At 40.9% G+C, this 21869-nt stretch overlaps 1 protein-coding gene across 3 annotated transcripts; it reads right to left on the bottom strand.

The window, feature by feature from the left end:
* Nucleotides 1–8841: 8841 nt before the first annotated feature.
* Nucleotides 8842–19334, bottom strand: COX7A2L (cytochrome c oxidase subunit 7A2 like). 3 transcript variants are annotated; one of them, XM_075707822.1, is made up of 4 exons: nucleotides 19242–19334; nucleotides 10545–10679; nucleotides 9963–9971; nucleotides 8842–9647 (listed from the first exon to the last, which is right to left on the bottom strand). In XM_075707822.1, exons 1-4 carry the CDS (start codon nucleotides 19311–19313, stop codon nucleotides 9504–9506), a joined length of 360 nt encoding a protein of 119 aa, XP_075563937.1. In that variant the 5' UTR covers nucleotides 19314–19334; the 3' UTR covers nucleotides 8842–9503. The 3 variants fall into 3 exon arrangements, with proteins under 3 accessions (XP_075563937.1, XP_075563936.1, XP_075563938.1); XM_075707821.1 differs by lacking the exon at nucleotides 9963–9971; XM_075707823.1 differs by lacking the exons at nucleotides 9963–9971; nucleotides 10545–10679.
* Between the last annotated feature and the right edge of the window lie 2535 nt (nucleotides 19335–21869).

Consider the following 21869-nt stretch of genomic DNA (forward strand, 5'->3'; position numbering starts at 1 on the left):
ATTAACTGCTTCCTCCTGGACTATGAGGGCTCCATTCTGGTCCCTATCCCTATCCTCTTGCTCAAGGGCCTGAGTACCCTTCCACTTCCCCCTCCAATTCCTCTTGTGCAAGCCATGAAATACATTTCAAGCTTTTTATTAGTGTATTGAAATGAATATCCTGCACAGTTTGTTCCTAATAAAATGTTATTAATGAAGGATTAATAGAGTAAATCACATTTGATTTGTAACTAAAATGATACAAATAGCTGGAAGTAGAGGACCATTTTGCATTTGTCTATTCTAAAAATGGAGCTATTGCAATTAATACTAGAGCTTGTCCTAAGTTCTGCAAAAACAAAATTTGCAGTGACATGATGATGCTTCATGGCTATTCAGGCTGCCAGATCTGATGGTCTGTCTGGCTCACGGAATCCAACTGCTCACCGCAAACGCAACTGTGAAGTTGCTTAAAATTGTTAGTGCCATCGCTATTTAAAAATGCTGCTATACCTTATAACAGATAGCAGACTTTTTATGAGAGAAAGGTCTGTGAGAAAATTTCAGTCTTAGTTGTACAAGACTAGTTCTTGCTCCTTCTGCACACTTAAGCAATGTTAGATTTTTCATACTACTCTTGCACTCTTTATTTTTGCTCCAACAGGGAAAATAAATTCTGAAAAATAAAACAAATTATAACAAGATGGTACCACCAGGATCAGCCAAAGCATGTTTGTCCTTGTAGGGGAAGTCAAATCAGCATCCTAGGTTTATAAATTATTTGGTGAAAAATCCTGTAACTTTATATATTCAAAAAAAAGATACATTTGGTGATTGCTGTAACAATGTTATGCAAACTGTGCTTTTATTAAATGCTCTGGTCTAATCATGGAAAACAAGGGGGGCATCTAAAACCCAGCAATGTTACCCATCTTGTAGCCTTTAGGTTATATTGTCTGCAGACGGGACAATCAGAGCAGTATTTGTTTCACCAGGTAGGTGTGACAACACAGATTTATGTGGGATACCTCGGATGGCAAAAGGACCTATAGTTTGACCTATACTCTGTGTCCCGTTAACTTTTCAGTCCCAGAAGAGCACCAAACTGGGTCACATATACTGTCACAAATTCACAGTTAGCACTTCCATTGATGTCACCACGAGCCCTGTGTCTGGAGCTGCAGAGATGTGGCCTATTACAAACTGCTTCATAAGAAAGAAATTGCTCTTTGCTACTTGATCTGTCTGATTGGGAGAGATGAAATGTGAAAGAAATCTTGAGAGGGGACAAATCTGTAGGGATTTCCTGTCATAATCTGTAAAAATGGACAGAAACTCTGCCAGGCCTTTTGGTTTTGTTTTTTTGTTTGGGTGGTTTTGTTGTTTTGTGGGTGGTTTTTCTTTTTTTTTTTTCCTCCCCCTAATGCTCTTCACCCTAACCTTGAATGTTTGTGTAACAGATCGTTGTAACAGAAATATAAAGGACTTTCTTCTTTCACATGTACCATTTCCACTTTGGCCTGGATTTTGCCAGTAGGAATTAAATTGGGGATGTTGCTATGCAAACCTGAACCAGCATAAGTTCTGCTGATATAATGGTGAAGAGTATGGAAATACAACCTAAAACTGAGTTTATACCTTGCCAGAAAGAAGACTTGTTCTGATTCAGCCCCAGGAGAGAGGATCCATCTGATATATGGCATCGTGGCAGGGCTCTGCTAGTTCTGGCCTAACACTCTGTGTACTAGTAAAGCTGACTTGCATATAGGATCCTTGCAATTTTTCACAGAAAAATGCATGAATAGAAAAACGCTTATTTGAAACCTGTCACAAGCTGTGGAGTTGGAGACCATCATGTCTCCAGTGTTCACAGCTCTAGAACAGCAGTCGTACCTCCTCACAGTGTAAACCTGAACCAATTATTTGATGAGAAAAGGGGGTAGTAGTGCATTTTTGCCTAATGTATGTTAAAATCCAAAGGTAGACAGCACAGTAATAGTTAAACTGTAGGTTGTCTAGAGTGGATTTCAACAGGTTAGCTAAAAACTTTTTTTTTTTTTAAACTTCTCCTTTGCCTTGTGAAGACAGGTTTTGCTGGGTCTTGCATAATTTAATTTCTTCCAGCCAGTGGTGCAAACCAGGCAAAATGTTTGTTACAGGTAGTAGACTCTGTTTGTTTATTTATTGCTGCTCCTGGAAATATCTTTTTCCTGAAGTGCAACTGAAAAACAGAATTAAACCTGCAGGTCTCGTACATGTATATCTGCGTGTTAGTCCTGAGAAACAAAGCACATAATTTCTCACTCGTGCAGTGACTTCAGCAACTTTCAGGCTCAGTTATTGGGAGCAGAACTGTTCATACAAGATAAAATACTATATTGTTCTGTCCAGCAAATGCTTAGTAGAAATACCTAATAAAAGCAATGGAAGTTAAAGGAGCAGTTTGGGCTTGATCTAGCATTTGAAGACTCTTATGCAGCTAGTTAAAATTTAGAGATAAAAAGATAAACACAGATCAGTGACCCTGATGAAAGGTTTGTACCAGACGCTCATTTGAGTTTACAGCTTGTAAAAACTAAAGGGCATATACAAGTGTTCACACAACAGATTGTCATCTAGCTGCTAAAAGTTGCTGAATTTTGAAAACACGGAACCCAAAACTTATAGTTGAAATAGTGTACACTATATATATATATATATATGGAATAACCATCTGACACATGGTCACAAGTGGCATTCCTAGTAGACCTGCTGGCATTGCATGGTGCTTTTTACAGGCAATCTCTTCACATAGTCCTGATGGCTTTGCTTCCAGAGACAGCGAGTATCACTTGCCCTTTTCTCTCGCTGCTTGTGCCTAAGTGCCAGCCATGGCAGCTGGGCTTGCTGTTGACCAGCCAGAGTATTCATGAAGATCTTCTCTTCCTTAGGCCAATCAGGCATGCGAGGCACTACAGGTTGAGAGAGAAAACTGCGGAGTCTAGCTGTTTGGCTGCATCCACAAAAAAAGGAATGGGTGTCGTGGAAACAAGTTGGTTACTCTGTGGCCACCCAATCTTCCTTGTTCTAGAAGCAAGAAAAATCATACTGTGTATAGGTGCGTGATTGCTTGTTGCTTCCCGCTCCTAGAAAAGCGGCAGGAAAAGTACAGGCGCTGACATCCGCTCCTGGGAAGGAGGGGCAGCAAACCAGGGAGAAGGGATGACTCTAGTTAATACTGCTATTGACAGATTTTTCTATTTTTACTCAGCTTGGTATATCCCATACAATTTAAATAAAGAACATGGGATTTGAGTCCGTAACCCAGGAAATCTGTATTACATAGGTTTTTCTCAAACCCGTTGCTCAGTGAAAGTAAAAAAAATATGCCACATACAGATGAGAAATTTCTTGAAGGGCATATGCCTCTCTGAGTTATTCAAACATTTTAAAATTGTCACTCTCGGGTATTATATTATGATTACATTTTCTACATGTTGCAGTACAGAGAGATCAAATACACAGCTTCTCTGCAGGCAGACCTGATAGGCATTATCTGCATAGCTGGGAATGTGTCTAAACAAAAGTTCGGACCTTTGTCTAGCAAGCCATTCTTCAGCGGCCGTGGAAAGCTGTTACAGAGCGTTAGAAAGGCCTCCAGGTGAGCTCCTGGGAAAACAGCATGTCTCTGAGATTGCCAGAAATCATTCTTTCAGTCCTTTTTTGAAGTATGCTTTTCTGAAAAGAGAGTGTAAGACAGCTACAAGCTGTTTGATTCATTTCTCTACATCTTGGTGAACCTATGTGGACTCCAGCCTGCTTTATTGCAATGTAGGGTTTTGCTGCTGCTGCTGTTTTATGAGAGCCTGAAGTCTTGACTGCCATTAATTCTGCAGGGTCATGCTGCTAACAATGAGTATGCTCAAGTGTGGGTTTTTTTTGTTTTGCATATGAGCAGAGTTGCTTAATCAGTTCCAACTGGAAGACTAATACATTTTCCTTAGGCTTATGCAAGAATAAGTTTTAACAAGTAGCACTACTTCTTTATGCCAGAAAAGCTGCATTTCATTAGTTTTGCTCTTTTGGCTACAAGTCAGGATCAAATCGGTGGAACTGACACGACCTCGCCATCCTCCAAACACGTTCTCCTTGCCTCCTTCCCAAGAAGTGCTGTTATGGTTTTAGTTTAAGGGAAGATGCAATTTGCGCTTATGCAGTATTACGGATTAGACAATGCTCAATCTTCTCTTGTGAGTAGGTAAGCGACTAAAGATTACACAGATGAGCTCCCTTACATGTAACAAGTACTATGCAAAATGCTAAGGATGGCTTTCTGTGGTTGGAAGAACATCTGGTTTACGGTGACAGGTCGTACTGAACTCTGCTATGGATGCTGTTAGCTGTCTCTGCTCTATGTCTCAAGTGAAAGTTTTGTAAAGGACGCACATTACAATTAATGCCTAAATGTCTAATTTAGGGTGCCCAAAATCAGGGCTCAGTGATAAAATTGGAAAGGAAATCCAAGATGTTTGAGGTGGCACCACACCATAAACAGATAAAGTAGTTAATAGTAAGATTGTGTGACTGAATTGCAAGAAAGATATAAAAATGGGTACAATATACATTCAAGGTAATATGGCATTGCAGGGAAGAAGTACTTCCTATATTTCTTTGAAATACAGTCGGGTGCTTGGAAGCAGCAAGTCATTTGGTGCCCCTGTATTTGCACACCTATAGAACAGCTGCTTCAAAGAATTGCCACTGCAGTAAGGGGTTCACCTGGGTACCTGGAGCAGATGCAAGTTGTTGGGTTGACAGGATCACATACTTCACAAAGGAGACTTCCAGGGCTTGTTCCATCTTGCAGAGAAAAAACACACGTGACAAATCTATACCTTCTGATACGAGTATTTCAGAAGTTCTCTTGAAGCACTTAGAAACAATTTCATTCCTTTTGTGTCACAGAATATTTTTAAAAAAGGAAATGAACTAGAAAACCTTTCATGGTCTTTAAGAATGAAAACGTGGGAGTGAGGGAGAAAAGGGGTGGTGGTACGCAGCTTACGTGAAGTGAGGCAAAGTACTTCCCCCTCCCTCCCACCCTCCTAGTTTTGCAGCACTGGATCCACCAGGCAAAGTCATTTAGAAAAATGTTTTAGCATGGAGCATCATCTCTCTCTTTGGAGGCAGAGGCTGATGAATGCCTTCTTGTAAGCCAGATACGGGCTGCCTGCAACAGATGGGGGGTGGGGGGAACAGGTGGGAAACAGACCCTTGAATTTAACTTTCTTGTATTTTGAGATAATTAATGTACAAATAAAATGATTCCTTCTGTCTAGTGCCATACCCAAGAGCAGTCTGGGATCATATAAGAAGCACCAGGAGATAAGATCTGGTACTAGTGAGATGCCATACTGATACTTGATAGCGTATACCCTACTTCCTGATCCACAGGCATGCTTGCGCTCCCTTTCACAGCAAATATGCTTCTACTTCTTACCAATCTGTGCCATCACTTGCACTGCAGCTAACTGGAATTGATTCAAATTAATAATCTTCAATAAACTAAGATGCAGTTAGTACTGAATATGCAAAATACTTAAAAGGCTGGTTTTCATGCCTATTGCTAAAATTAATGCTTAGATTACAGGCAAGTTCTTCCCACTTTTCATTTTAAAACAGAGATCAAACTTCAGCTTCCTGTGAAACTTTTCACTGAGGTTAAGGGCTGGAGAGGAAAAAAGTTAGTATACAATGTCATAAAACGCAGGTAGCTTGTAACTTTTTTTTTAGAACAGTTTAGCGTGATTTTACGGGTAACTTACCCAATACATGCACTTTTTTCTCTTTGTATAAAAGCATCTGGATTTTTTAAATTTTAAGATCTGCAGGGGTAATCATTTGTGACAGCAGTGGAAAAAAACTGGTCTGTGACTCTTCTGAAGCCTCTTGGAAGGCTTGAATTTGGAGGAAGGAGGGTAAAAAGGGAGTAAGTACTATGTATATCTGTGTGAGGAAAGAGCTCTTAAGACACTATCTTCAGCTTTTTGATGTCTGTAAGATTAGATTTCCATTTTCCTAGTTTCTCTTGCTTTTATTCCTTACAGTGCCTTTTAATTTGACAAGCAAGATCAATCAATTAATGTCTTACTATTGAAATATTAAGTCTATTGACAATTTAAAATGTTAAAGCAGAAGCCTGTTGAGATGGTATGGTCATACTGAAATATGGTGGAGGAACCTTCTCCTTAACATACTTTTAAAGCCACTGAAAGACATACATGCATACTATCAACGTCTTTTCAAGTGCATTTATTCTGCTACACCCACATAAAAAGTAGGGAGGGAGATCTTATTTAAAAACCATTACAAAGACATAACTATTGAATTCAGGTTGCCAGAGAGATCATTTAAGAAGGAAAATCACTGTCTCTCAACAATAAGATAATGCCATGGGGGATGGATGATTATCCATGAGATAATTTTGTTCCTAAGTACTGTAAATCTCAGCTGCCTTCCCTTCCAAACCCAGCACCTTGGGATATGAGAGCTTATTATAATTTATTCTCTACTGTGCATTCAAGCCAAAACACGAGAGGATAAGCTATCACTTAAAAATGCACCTTGTTTTCTCAGTTCTCCGTGCTGGTGGGTTGCATAATTTCGAAGACAAAACTGAGAGGGTCTTTTAAAAAAAAAAAAAAAAGGCAGAACATAACACACATATAATGAAGTTGTAGTACCCAAGTTAGATTCTTACTTCTGGGGATGACAATTCAAAATACTGAAGTAGCCTTCCTGATGCTGCAGTCACTCCTGGTTCTCCTTACTTAGGACCTTATTTAACATCAGGCCAGGGACAGACTACTCCTTTTAAAAGTAAGGGTGTTCTTGAAGGCTTAAGAATAAGATTAGGTCTCTCTATCACAAACAGTAATTCAAAACACTTGAATCCTCATAGAAGTCCGGCATCAGAAATATTTTTAAACAGATATTTAACAGAGCTTTTTTTCTAGGAAGGAAAAAGGATTTACCATGTTGTTATTCCTTTATGATGATCTCAAAAACTAATTGAGAAAAGAGGCAAGAGTTTGCTGCTGCAGCCTAACCTTCTGGTTACAGCTTGCAAGCTTTCCTGTTCTTCAGAGCACTTTGCTGTGGGAATACAGAAATGCAGTCTCCTCTTTCTCTCACTACTGGAGCCCTGCCCAATGGCTGCAGACAAGCAATGCCTCTTTGTTCTTTAACCTCCAACTGAACCAGGGATGTGAATCTGACAAGCTGAAGCAGCATTCTCATCCTGCTTCAACTGGGTCACCTTTTTTGAGAAGGGCAAAGTGAAAATAGTTTTTCAAAATCCAAACACTGTGGGGAGGTGGGGGGGACAGGATGACAATGGATTATCTAGTATCTGGTTGCAAAATTTGATGGTGTTTTCTTTTCCCTTTAGCACATGTGTTTTTAGCTGCTGACAAAGAGATGGAAAAAGCTAGACCCAGGGCAATAGGAAGACAATTCTGCTATCAATAGGTCCAACCATGACCTCTATAGTAATACATGAACCCAATCTCCTAGTTGAGTTCCCTTTAAGAAAGCTGGACTTGAGTGATAAGTCTCTGTTGTCATTCTTTCCACAAGTACTTGGAAGAGTATTTCCACTGGTTAATGAGCTATGGGATAATGGTTTAGTTACTTTATCCACACCTGCCTTAGCAACAAGCAGAAAGTTGTTATCCTCTATGTGAGCTCTAAAAATAGTTGGTTTTCTTAAAAACAAACAACTAAGAGCATAGAAATTCTCTGAGCAAAACTCAGCCTCATGAAAATCTACCTGTCAAGTTTGTGTGCAAAGTATCCTTTATTAGAAGATTCTTGTAGGCAGCGCTTAATATACGATACGCAGGGAAGACAGACAATAACCTACCATGCTGCTTTCTCTTTCTCTCTTACTTTCCTTTTTTTTAAAAAATGGGATTTAACAGCCTACAGCACAAGATCCTTAGTGCCATGGAAGCATGGGCTACTGCGGATGAAATATTTTACCAGTAAAGGCAACACAGCTGTCAATTCCTAGAGAACTTAATTATTCTCTGCTACTCTTTGAGTCTTGCCGTCCTTCCAAACTTCTTTTTCAGTCACTTAATCTCTCCCATCCTGAAATACCAACATTGACTAAAACCTGAGAAGACAGTACAAGCAGCTATTTCTTTCCTATGGAACAGTAATAAGGCTTTGATATAACTTGACTGGAAAAAAATAGAACGCTTTTAATAAAAAGATTGAAGAAATGGGAACTTTAGGTTCCTTTATCAACTGTTTTCCTTATTTACATGGAAGGTGGTTTCTGCACAGTTCTGGGAGAGATGGGTCTTCACAGAGGCTGGTGAATCCATGCTTACCCAGAGCCTGGGTGAGTAAGAGTGAATACTTGATGTTCATAGACAGATGAGGATCTATCAAATTAGAGGGTGCTTTTTGTGAAGACTTGTGTGCAACTTGCAATTCAAAGCTATGATGTTACAAGGGAAAGAGAATAAATAAAGGGTTTTATTGGTTTCTGTCTTCCACCCACACAGCAAAGGAAATGCGTGTGTATGTATGTGTGTACCTAAACAGATATGTGTGTGCACTGAAAATAATACGCAGCAGTGACATGTTTCACTGAAAATTACAGTTAAACACCCAATGAGTTCTGAGAGAGGGTTTTAAGAGGATTACCATCGCAAAAAGATTACAGTAAGGTAGCTGAATCAATTGTCTGGTTTGAGATCTACAAGTTGAACTTAAACAACAGTGTACTAATAATGTTTATTTCACTACCAGGCCAGCTGAAGTGGTTCGAAACTTTTGAGACTTGCCTGTTTTATTACTCATTTAGTTATCTTTATTGCACAGTAAGATAGTTTGACAAATGAAATTCCAGAAACTGATGTAACTGATGCTACAATACTGGTGCACTCTGCTGCATACAGTGATGATAACATTATGGAATAAATCCACTTCAAATGCTCCAAGGAGATGTGCCCTTTGTCCTACCACCAAATATTTAAAACAAATATTTATTAATACACCAGCATTTGCAAAAGTTCCACTGCCACCTGCTTATGTAAAATGAGCTGTGTATGACAGAAACAGGTTCCCAATATGTTATAATAACTAAATGACTTGCTTTTACTGTTTCAGAAACCAGCAGTATCCTCCCACTAAGGAATGTGGAGCGTAGCCCACAAAGTATTTGTCCTGTCCTATCTCTAGCATTGTTTAAGTTGGGGGAGGGAAGGAAGGAAAAGCTTAACTTTCTCCAACTGTTCATACACTCCTGCAAGATAACAAATGCAAAGCTACAACCATATGTTAAAACGATGTCTTTAAGTCTGTTTATATTGATTTCTAGAACACATAAGGCAACCAATTTAAAAACATTCTCTCCAAGAAATTTGATCTGAATAATGAACCCTATATGATCACAGAATTAAAGCAAGTGCAGAGGCACATGCAGGAGGTCCTTCAGAGAAGCGTCACGAGTCCCATGAGTTGTGGTTCATTCACTTTTGGTTTCTTGGTTGTGAGGCCATGTACAGTGCTACTAGGCAGTAGATAGTCCCGCCTATTGTTAGAGCCATAGTGGTCCGATAAAGCAGCTTATCTGGAACTCCTCGTTTCAGGTGTACTGGCAGTCCATCTGCTTTCTGTGGGAAGAGTTTAAAAAGAAAACAAACAAAAAAATAAATGAACACCCATACCAAGGCCGTAAGTAACCAGCTACCTTAGGTAAATTAAGAACTTCCATGAGGGAAACTTCCTGACAAATAGGCTATCTACAATCAAGTGTATTACGTGCTTCTCATTTAGCAAGACAAATGCAAAGGCAAGTTAATTTTATTAGCCAAAGCTGTTAAGTGCAGGCAGAAAGAATATATCTTGAAATATTTCTAAAGAGGACCTGGATGGGAAAGTGTCACTAACAAAAGAATGTGAAAAGGTATGTATAAAAAATTATTCACCAAGTCAGACTGACACATCCCAAATGCAAGTGGCATGTAAGAGAGAAAAGGGAACATTATATAAAGTACATTCTTGAAGTTTTTTTAAAAAATGCTTAACTGATTTGCTTTATGAAAAGTCCTAGTATGCTTAGAAATTGCTTAGCTAACAAACTGGCTTTGAAAACTTTACTGTGCTTTTCTTATACCACATTATAAACAGCTTCAGTAATATTCAAATTATTATACACAAACCAGTAATGATCTGCTTTGCTCCTCCAGATCTGCTTTAAGGCATACGCTTGGCTTCCCAGACAGAAAGTGCTTCCAATAGTCAAATAATACAATAAGCATGTTCTGAAGCCAGCAAAAAGACAGAGAATGTTACTAGACTTTCCACTTTCTGTACCTATTTCCTATATAAGGCATAAATACCTTGAAGTGTAGTACAAGTATACAGGTTATACTGTACTTGACACTTTCTTAACTAGACTTTACAAAATTTTGGTATTGTAGAATGACAAAAAGTTAACCACATTAAAATAAGGAAAGATATGTCCCACTTTCCACTGTTCTTTAAGTTACTCTCAAAGATGTTGTTACCTGAAAAAGTTTCTGTAGGTCTGGCACCTTGTTTTTACCCAAGAAAGAATCAGTTGCTGGTAAATCTGAAGCAAGTTTAGTTGTTGTCCCAAAAATCAGAGCTGGGGATTCAGTGGAAACTATTGGTTTGAGTCCCTGCATAAATAAAGATTAAAATATCAAGGTATATAACGCTTGCAAATGTACCAATTGTCACGTTAGGCAGTGCCAGTCATTACAAGGATATATTACAAAGAATATTTATCTGGTATGAAGACCTGTGACAATCAGCTAAAGACACATTGTTGGCCCACTCATTTCTCAGCTACAACTTTTGGGTCAGGGCTTAGCAAAGAGAATAAAAGCCACCTTTCTGATTTCTTCATTACATAAATTTATAGCTATCACAAGCTTTTCTGTGCTGGTACTTGATCCAAATTGCTGCTTGGTGTTTTGCACATAGTCAGACTATCTAGGGCTCTATCCCAGTAAAGAGAATAAAAGCCACCTTTCTGATTTCTTCATTACATAAATTTATAGCTATCACAAGCTTTTCTGTGCTGGTACTTGATCCAAATTGCTGCTTGGTTTTTTGCACATAGTCAGACTATCTAGGGCTCTATCCCAGTAGTAGGATTAGAAGCAGGGAATCCCTGATGCTTGGGTCAAACAGAGTGAGGAGACTTCAATGAACTCTTCCTCCTGCATGCTGCAAGCACCAGCCATAAATAACTGGGCCTTAAATAATTTGGATGTATAGTTTGAGGAGGGAAGAAAAAGAGGTTAAGACCACTTGTTTTATACAAATGTAGTAAGTGGTGCTCAAGGACACTCCCAAAGCTCTGACATGGTGGATATTTTATGCAGCTGTAATTCCATCTTATAATTCACATGCTGCTGCAACTTTCCACACCTCAAGGTACTCCCCATGAGCAGCATAACTTAATTTCCTTTCAGTTCAGACAGTTGTACTCTACATTTGCCACAATTAAAAACTAAATAATCCAGTTCTATGGATAAGATTAAGTGCACAAAGTCACAGCAATCATGAGGTGGCCTCCTTGCCTTTATTATTATAGTTAGATTTAACAGTTATGCCTGAACACATGGCAGTTATGTTTTACATTATGGCTCCTGAAACAACTGTAACTTTTTTTTTTTTTCCTGACTTGCCACCGAAATTAAAAGCATTGTACAAGTAGGTTACTGCAACAGGTTTTCATTACAAACAGAAGCAGCAATTGCTCTCCATGGGTCAAGTTAAGGCTGCACTGAAATGCTAGTTTCTGTTCAAAGGACTAATTGATGCATTTTGAATTTAAGAGAACTGCCTGAACAGTATTTGGAGCCGGAACAGACTGGCACTCGTTTTCTCTTATGCCTGCCATAGACCAGACATGTTTTTTCCATACATAAATTCTCTGCTACGACAGGCATCTTCAACAGGAAGACAAGATTTCTCAACATCCCAAAATAGCCTACAGAATATAAGGGCTCCATTCTGCAGACATGCATGCAGCTTTCCACTTTTCTAGTGCCTGAACGAATATTAGAATCCCTTTGTGACCTTGGTTATGTTTTGAAAGAAAGCAGCCAAAACTGGATTCTCATTCAGTAACTACTGCCTTCCTACTAACAGGCTTGCACAGAAGCTAAGTACTGAATTATTTAAGACTAAGCAGTTCCGGTCACACAAGTAAGAATGAAGCATCTAAGAAACTATTACTAGCCAGGGGAAGTTACTGGCTATATATTCAAGGCTAAGTACCAGCCACATCAAAATACTTGAAGAAGGCAATTTTGGACCAGTATTTTTGTCTATAAGAACTTCAAGTACTTTATTAATTTGTCTTTAAAAGGTTGGTGATTTGACAGAAAGAACTATAGAAGAGACGTTTATAGCCAATATGCAGGTGACTTTTTCTCCAAAACTTTTCTTGCTTTCTTGATTGTTAGTATGGCAGCAGTGTGCATCTTTGATCTTCCTTTCACTTCTGAATCTCACTTTTGCCTTCCTGAGGGCCCAACTTTTTCAGGAGCAATCTTTGAGATCACTTCAACTGTCACTAGATCATTGCAATTCCTGCTTGTTGTGATTATGTCTACTTTATTTCATGAGCTATCTGTAGTGTACAAAAACTGTAAATACTGAGAATTGGAGTAAGCTGCAAACTACTTCAGACAGTTCCGTGATAAAGATACTTCTTTCATCATTCCTAAACTCACAGACAGGGGCTTAAAAATGAGATTAGCAACCCCTACCATTTGTTGTTAGCGCTAGAACTCCTGCCTCTACAGGATACCACCTGGATACAAGAAACACTCTACGGATTACTGTTAGAATAGTGAAATCAGTCCAGTTAACAACCGTAAGTTAGTGCATACTTTAAAAATACATTCCTGTTCAGAGAGTTGTAAGATCCCCTTCTGCTGGAGCAATAGGAGATTCAAACCTGACTCAAGTGACTAACTTCATCATGAAATCACATGAAACCGTTTCAGAAAACTCATATAATCATCAGTGTACTGTTGTAAATGACTTCCAAAGCACCATGGTGCCAGTGAAGAACATTACATAGCAATTTAAATAAAAATCATTTATATGGTTCATTGGCTTCAGGAAAGAGTACAGCAAAACACACGCTGCACAAGAGACACAGTTCAGTTTGCCTAACACAGACACTGCATTAATCAGGGTCCCCCACCCCAACATAAAATTCCACCTGAATTCTGTCCATGACTTGTGAATCTCGTGGTCAGCTCTAACCAATCTCAGCTAAATTAGCGTAACCATGTGGCTGTTCCAACTGGGTACTTGTCCGTGTTTATTGAAAGTGGCAAGTGCTTTATCTCACACCCAGCTGCTTCCTAAGCTTAATGTAGCTAAAGAGAAATTCTCAGTATTACATGTAAGAATTTCAGTACAGATCATTTTTTAAGCAAGTCATTAAGGCACCTTAAATGATGCTTGATTGTCACTTGTATTTAACATGACTAAAACTGCAGGTTTATTTCATAACATCAGTGTCTCACTATACTGGAGATAGTACTGAGAAATGAATGCCTGTACACGTTTAACCTATGCTTCATAAGAAAATGTTTCGCATTGACAATTCCTCTTCTGATATTAAGGTGTTAATCTTTTATTTCTAATCATATTAACAGGAATTTGTTCCAATTCTTTGACAAAGTACAGTAGATCTACTCATGCAGAAGAGTCAACATCAGCTGATTTCATCAGCACGCTACAGCAATAACTGTCAAATGCTAACATCCTCAACGAAAGGCCAGGACATCCAAAACGACAAACAAAACTCTCCGCCTAGCCCTCTGTAAAGTGTGTTTGTTTTCCTGTCAGACGTCAGAAGGTCTTAGGACCCAATCTATCTGTTAGTTGGTCAACATGCTCCAAGTTAAAAAAAAAACTTATGCCTTGCTAGCATGAATTTCCAAGCTAAATTTACATTTTCCTGACAGCACAAAACAGTTAAGGATTTGGAGCACAATTTAATGGAGATAGCATCACACTTAAGTTTTTAAATGTTAGGGGAATTGCTCAAACAGATCAGAGAATGAGAAAGTAGAGAAAACTGAGGTAAGGACCAAAATGAAAAGGGGAAACAGGAAACAAAGGTAAGCTGAGATTTACTGTTTCAGAACATGCACTAAAGGAACTTTTACGAACTTCATGAACCTAGACACTTCTAAATAGCAGGTCCTTCATAAGAGAACATACCTCACTGTATGAGGTTAAATACATTTGTTACCACTAACACAAGGATGCTTTTAGGTAGGATCACTTGAGGCTTTGTACTGGGATGACACACTTAAGTAAAAGTGTGCATTTTAAGTATCATCTACAGCATAAAAGGTTAACCGTTATAGTTTCTCAATGAACTGTGGTTTGTGGGGGTTTTAAGTAGCTACAAGCAAATAAGTTGTATGAAGTGAAGATGTGGTAGTATGACTAAATTTTGACTAGGACCATGGTCAGCCTTGAAGAACTAGGGAAAAGTTCATATAGTTGTCTTCACCTGATGGCATTTGAAACTGGTCCCACTATTTGTACTTTAAACATAAGCCAACTCTTTGAATTAATAGTTTTTATTGTATTTGTAATGGCTATGGCAGTCATTATCCTCCTAAATGAGTCATAGTTTTTAACCTATGTGACTCCTCACCTGCACTAGCTCAGAAATTTCCTTTTATTCAAACAGGCTAAATTGTTCATCATACTACTTTACATAACTTTGTTAAATGCAAAATTAAGTCTTCTAAGAATGATGACAAAGATGATGATGACAAGGAACAATACAGGTTTAAAACTAAGAGATTTTTTTTTGTTGTTAGTATAAGCTGTTAGTTATGTTACTGTCAGCAAAGGAATTTCTGAAATATATTTTGACTAGTATTTTGCAAGCCCACAGTAAGCTTAAACCTGCATCAGAATGTAACAGTAGAGAATAGAGTGAATTATTATACTGCATATTTGACCAAGCAGAATTTGAAATGCAGGATATCTATCTTGCATCCTTCCAGAAACATTAAGATAAACAGAAGCATAAAAAGCAAACCATTTTAAATGCTGAGCTATGGTTTTATTAAATACAGCAATGAAATCAATAGGAAAAAATTTACTTCATTTTGGATTTAACATCTACTTACTCACGTGATTCCTTTCTTATTTTAATCTCTATTTATTGCAAACAATTTTATCAGACTGATGCATCTGAATGTGTCACCTGGGAGTAGAGTCAAACTGAAAAAAAAAAAAAATTCTACCAAAAACCTAGCCTAAGAACACTGTAAAAAGGGAGTGAAGGTAACTTTTAAATATGTAGCTATTCTATTGCATAGCATGTTTGTGTGCCACAGTTGAGGACTAAACTGTGTGAATAGTGAGCCAGATACAAAAGATGGTTTCTTTCAATATGAAAAAAACCACATTTATTAAGCAAGACAATATCCATGAGACTTATGTGAAATGCTCCTCCTATAGTCTCAAAAATTAGGTTTTAACATTTCAGTGATGACTCTGAAATGAAATACAATGTCCGATGATGACCTAAAAAGAAATCATTACAATGTTCTAGAAGAAAAGTATTTCCAATCCTCATTGTTTCCTGCCTTGCAGAACACAGAGGTGAGATCTATCTAGACTTTTTCTTTCCTATCTGCAATGATACCTGTATGTGAAGCTAGTTTTGCATAGACCCTTTAAGAATCAATTTTGAGATATGACACTACAGCATTTTAATCTAGATGATGTCAAGAATTCAGAATTTATGTCTTTCTGTATCTAGTGCAATGATATTCATACATACCTAATATTCATTAACAGAACAGAATGTGCGATAACAGAGAATTCTGTACTTCCCTCTTATCTTGCTTCTGCCTTTTTAATCCCTAAATAATAAAGATGTACTTAAAATGGGATGATTGTTATGATGTAATTGAGCCTGCTGAACAGAAAGGTAAGCAATACTCCGCAACCTGGGCTCCAGAAGCCAAGAGTGTTGTCTTTAGGACAACTTTACTCCAGGTGGTTATCAGAGCTTTCTGTATTTCTGTGTTGGGGCTTTTCTCTTAGGATCCTAAAAAGGATGTATTATTTGTAGAAAAATAGTCACAATGACCTAGAGACTAATACATAGTGTTCTAAGCTAAACTCTTCCAAAAAGGAGGTACTTTACTGCTTGGGCTTGAAGTCCTCCCCCCTACCTCGTGGTAACCCTAGCCTTTGCCTCCCTTTACACACATGAAGTGTTAATTACTATGTATTCTTTGAATATAACTTTTCGTAGAAGAGATAAGAAGTGCCCCAAACACTACAATAGTGTTTTCTAGCACAGGAGCCTGCTGGACATACTCTTAATGAAGAGACATACTTTTAGACTGGAACACATTCTTTATTCTGCTGTCTTCCCTGTGCCCTGCTACCCAGGAAGTCTTCCAAAGAGTGATGGGAAAGAGGAGGATAAAAATCTTCTTGGGACAGAAATTGCCATATCAGAAAGTCACTGGTACCTCAATGTTTAATTAAGATCATAGGGTAATTCAGTATGGAAGGGCCCTTAATTGGTTTAGTGTGGACTTGGTAATGTTAGGTTAATGGTTGGACTGGATGATCTTAAAGGTCTTTTCCAACCTAAGCGATTCTATGACTCTATGATTCTCTATAGCTCTTTAGTCCAAACTGAGATGAGACCAGGTTGCTGTTGGTTTTGTCTGGTCTGGCCTTGAAAGCCTCCAAGGATGGAGACTCCACAGCCTCCCTGGGCACCCACTCCACTGCCTGACTGTTCTCACCATGAAAACATCTTTCCTTATATCCAGTTTGAACCTCTCTGGTTGGAGTTTATGCCTGTTCTCTTTTGCCCTCCCACCATGCACCACTGTGCAGAGCCTGGCTCCATCATCTTGATAACCTCCCTGTAGGTGCTGGCTGTCCAGTCTTAGGTCTGCAGCTGCCCCCCTCTACCCTACACCTTCTCTTCCCCAGGTAGAACAAGCCCTATTTCCTCATACTCTCCTCACAAGTGCTCTGACCTCCCTGACCATCTTGGTGACCTCTGCTGAACTTGCTCCAGTTGATCAAGAACATTCCCATACTGAAGGTGGCCACAACTGGATGCAGTACCTAGATGTGATCCAATGACTGCTGAGTAGCAGGAGACCATCACTTTCCTTAATCTACTGGCTATGCACATGGTGATACAGCCCAGGATGCTGTTGGCCTCCTTTATGGGTCAGACATGCTGCTGGCTTACACCCAGCTTGCTGTCTGCCAGTACCTCTGGGGTCTCTACCACAGAGCTGCTCCCGCCAGCCTGTCAGTTCCCAGCTTGCATCCCTGCCAGGGGCTCTTCCTTCCCACATGCACAACTTTGCCTTTTTATCTCATGGAAGTTCATAGCGTTCCTGTCAGCTCATTCCTCCACTCTAGATAGGTCTCTCTGAATGGCAGCTCTACTTCCAACACTTTGGAGCCACTGCCTTGATGTCTTCCGTAAACTTTACAAGAGTGCACTCTATTGCCTGCTCCAGGTAATTGATAAAGTCCTGCAGTAACCTGCAGTATTTCACTTGTTATGAGCATCCCGGCAGAGTATGACCCATTAACCACTATGCTAAACCTGATCATCCAGTTCTCTTAACCTTTCTAATTGTCTATCCATCTAAACTATAACATCTTAACTTCAAGAAAATTGAAAATTAAAAGCTTTGTAATTGGTCTGGACCCCTTGAAACAACTTGAGATTTTACAGAAGCTTAATACAATATTCCTGCTTGCAGAAGATGACTGGATTTTCCAAGTAAAATTTGCATAGTCAAGGATATCCAGGAGAGCAGAACTGTAAAGTAGGTTGGTAACAGAATTAGGCTAAGGAAGAATGAGAGAGAGTTATTTGTGTATCACCATACACATTATAGTCTACAAGAATGCAGTGTCTTTCAGTTATCTTTTATTAATGAGTTTCTTAGGAAAAAAGCAAACTGTAACTTTGATTTCACTTCTGTGTGTACACATTTCTTTCTCTCTTTTTTTCCTTCTTAAAAACCTCAAGTCATATCAGACACGTTTGCTCTCTGGAGGCAGTTCTTTGGAAGGTTGACTTTTCAAAAATCATTCTTCTAATCCTTAACCTCCAGGTTGCTTTTTTTATTACTAAACTGTAGGAACTTAAGTTTTTCAAAGTTTACTCAGAAACACGGTACAGCAGCCATGCTGCATTTGTCCCGTGACAAAACCACATTACAAATCTTCCTAGTATTACTTAGGAATCTATGTTGATGTTACACAAGCAAACAAGTTCTGTGGTTTCTTTTCACCAATATGCAACTCTTCAGCGTCTTGAAATGGCTGATGTAATCAGGATCTGTTATCCCCTCCTTTAGCTCCCCACCACTCCCACAGAATTAACCATGTACACTTCAACTATTAAGTATGGAAAGTATAAGCCTATTTAATGCAACCGTTAACCTGTATACACTTAGGAAATACGTCAGCATCATACAGAGGAAGGGCTGTTTTTCATTTTGCTTTAAACAAACTTCTATAGATGTGTGTCCTCTCTAATTAGGATTTTAATGCTTCCAGTAATTAGTTTTTCCGCATGCACAGACAAGACGGGGGACTAGTTGTGCTGCTGTTCGGATTTGCCAGCTGCGATTTTAAAACACCAGCAGCCACCGTTGTACCTCAGAGGCAGTCCTGTATGATGAAAGCGCGCTAATTTCTTGCTGTAACACCCAGTGCATCCCAAAACTGAATCAAGCGGTGCACTGCGGAACGAAGCGTCTCGCCTTGCCCAAGGTCACACGACAGGCCCGGCTCGCTAGGTGCACCGCGGATGCGCACGGAGGGGCGCGGAAGACCCGTCCCCAGCGAATTAAATGCCACCAGGCCCCGAAGCCCCTGCCGGGGAGGCCTGGGCCGGCAAGCGAGGCGATCACCACAGCAGCAGCCAAGCGCACTCGCCCAGCAACTCCAGCTCCCCCGCAGCCCCCTCCGCCCGCCGCCACAGCGCGGGGCTCGGCCCGAGCCCCGCCGCCTCCACCGGCCGGCGCTCCCCCGGCGGCCAGAGCCGCTCGCCCCGGAGGGGGCGGCGGGTCCGGCTCCTCCAGCCGCTCCGGGGAGCGAATGGCGCCGCAGAAGGAAGAGGACGGCGAAGGTCACCGCCGGAAGGGCGCCCGGGGCGGCGGCGGCCCTGTTACCTGGGGGTTGTAGGCGGCGGACGCCGCTGCCCCGACCAGCCTCTGCGTGAAGCCGTTGAACTTGTAATACATGGCGGGAGGCGGCGGCGCGGCACGGCGCTCTCCCAACGGCCCACCGGCTGCGACGCCTCGCGCGGGAGGACCCCGGCCGGCTCTTTGATGCGCCGTCACGTGCAAGGGCCCGCCGGCTGGCGGGACCCCCGCCACGAACGCCTGCGAGCCCTGGGCACGGGAAGCCGCCAAAGAAGCAGGATAAAAAAAAAAAAAACAACAAAACTCCGGCGAAACACACGAGTCGTTACTAAAGCAGTGGGAGCGCCTCTCTCCCTCCTGCCGCTCTCAAAGTGAGGCCGGCGGCAATTTTCAGTCAGGCGACGGCCTGGGCCCCTAACGGGCCGAGCTGCAGTGCGCGTGCGCACCACTGCCCGCCGAAGGGCGGCGGCGGCGGAACGCAGGTGGGCGGCAGAGGGCGGGGCTGCCGTCAGCCAATCAGCGGGAGGAGGGGGCGGGGCGGGGCGCCGGCCCCTCGGCGGGTCCCGGGGCGGGCGTTGTGGCCCAGCGGTGCCGCCGGCGCTGTGGGGGCGGCTCGGGAGGAGGACGGGCACGGGTGAAATAAGGCTCCTGTGCGTGGTGTCTCCCCACGGTGGCACAGCCCGGCCTTCCCCTTCTGAGGGCCGACGGCTCCGGCCCTGCCTCAGGCCGCCGCCTTGCCGCCGCTGAGGTAGTCACGGGCGTCCGGCGCGTGTGGGCCTTCGGCTGCTCAGCGTGGGGTACTGAGAATTTGGTGGCGGCTTGTTTTGAAGTGTTTGTTTTCTGATAGAAATTAAGAAGGGACAGCAGCGGTTTTGTTTCCTGGGCCTTAGTCTCTGTGTCTCCACTCTTACCAAGTCATTCCCTTCTCTCCCACCGTCTTTTGAAAGCATCTGAAGTCTATAATTTGTTTCATAAAATAAGGCTTTCATGAAATGAAGTCAACTAGGGGAATGTGATAGGGTGCTGCTTCTGTTGTGGATTTAATCTTCTTGAGAAGCCCTGAGGCCGAAGGCGCAACGCAGTAGGGGTTTGCCATGCTTACAGCTCAAGGGCCTGCGGGCGCTGAGTGGTCTTGGGGTCACTGGGGTTCCATGTCCACCTTGGGTCGTAGGCAGTTCCCAGCTGAGATGTTCTTGTTAGTAACCCAGAGCATCCTGCTGTTATCAGAGTCCGACCGTGCAAATTCATAATTTGAGTTCACCCTGTGAATTGCCTACTCTTGGCTAAGATTAAGCATACGGAGGCCTTATTAAAAAAGGATCATTTGTTGGTAATGTTTAATCATTAGTGACCCACACCAGTTAGAGTATTGCCTATTAGGAGTCCCACGTACAGTTTTGCAGATATGCTTGCTATAAAAATATCTGTGGTCATGCACTGAGTGAAGACTACTAAAACAGACTTTGCTTATAAACTGGGGGGAAGATCTAATCATAGGAGATGTTTTACAAGGCAAAATACCCATATAAAAATATGTCTGATACATTTTCTTTACCCACCCATATCACGCCTTCTACTTAGTTTTTAGAATTTGAGTTTGGTGGCAGCAAAATGGAGCCTTGAGTCTTCTTGTATTTATTCCCTTCTGAACAGACATGTCCTATACAGGATAACCACTGCTCAGTAAGAAGGAAAGCCCCTGTGAGCGCTGTGCATCCATTTGCTTGTAAGAGCAGGGCTATGAACCAGAAGCATAGGTCCTTGCTGCACCAGTTCTTATCTGTGCCTGTTGCCCTGGAGGCAGATACTCTTCTTGGTGAGACTTCAGTTCCACAAACTGTGTCTCTGCTGTCTTCTCGTTGAGAGAATCAGCTGGATGCTCCATACGTGATACCCTGAGTTGATGTTCTGACTCTGTGTTAAGAACATTAACTGGGGAGGATATGTTATTTGCTCAGTAAGTAGGAAATTTATGGAAATATTTTGTAAATGTTACAGGAAGAATTGTGAAATCCCTGTAGCTTTCAAGACTAGGCAGGATTAATAAACTGGAACATGTGCTGCATAATTTATGGTAGAAAAGAATTTGCTGATCAGGATTCCACTTATTTCTGAGAAAACTAAACTAGAAGTTACGTTTGATTACAAATCTGCTTGTAATGGAGCAGAAGACCTTGAAGATGGTGTATACATACTCTTTTAGAGTGAAATGCTGTGAATCATGGCTAGGTGTGTGTGGTAACAGTCCTGACCTATTGAAATCCATGAGATCTGGCTTATATTATAACTACTCTGGAACCTTCCCTGGGCATATCTGTCTGCTGATGCACTATAGCTCCTCCTGTCCGGCTATTTTGGCATTTGCCAGAAGAATTAGGTGTGCCTGGCAAGCTCACTTATTAAGGTTTTATATCTTGCTATTCTACCTTTTTTTCCAATATTAACACATGCTATAATCCCAGAGGAGCATAGATTTTGTGGCAGGTCATACATGGAGATAACACCATTTTATAACTAGTTCTTGCTCCATTGATGCTCTTGAATCAAGTTCTTGAAAAGTTATTCAATACTGACTGAAAGCCACAGAAAAGAAAGGTTTGTACCCTGGAGCTCTGAGGTGGCTGTGAAAAACATACAAATTTATCTCCTTTTTCA

Source organism: Pelecanus crispus, chromosome 3 (assembly GCF_030463565.1).
Source record: "Pelecanus crispus isolate bPelCri1 chromosome 3, bPelCri1.pri, whole genome shotgun sequence".
NCBI classification, from domain to species: Eukaryota; Metazoa; Chordata; class Aves; order Pelecaniformes; family Pelecanidae; genus Pelecanus; species Pelecanus crispus.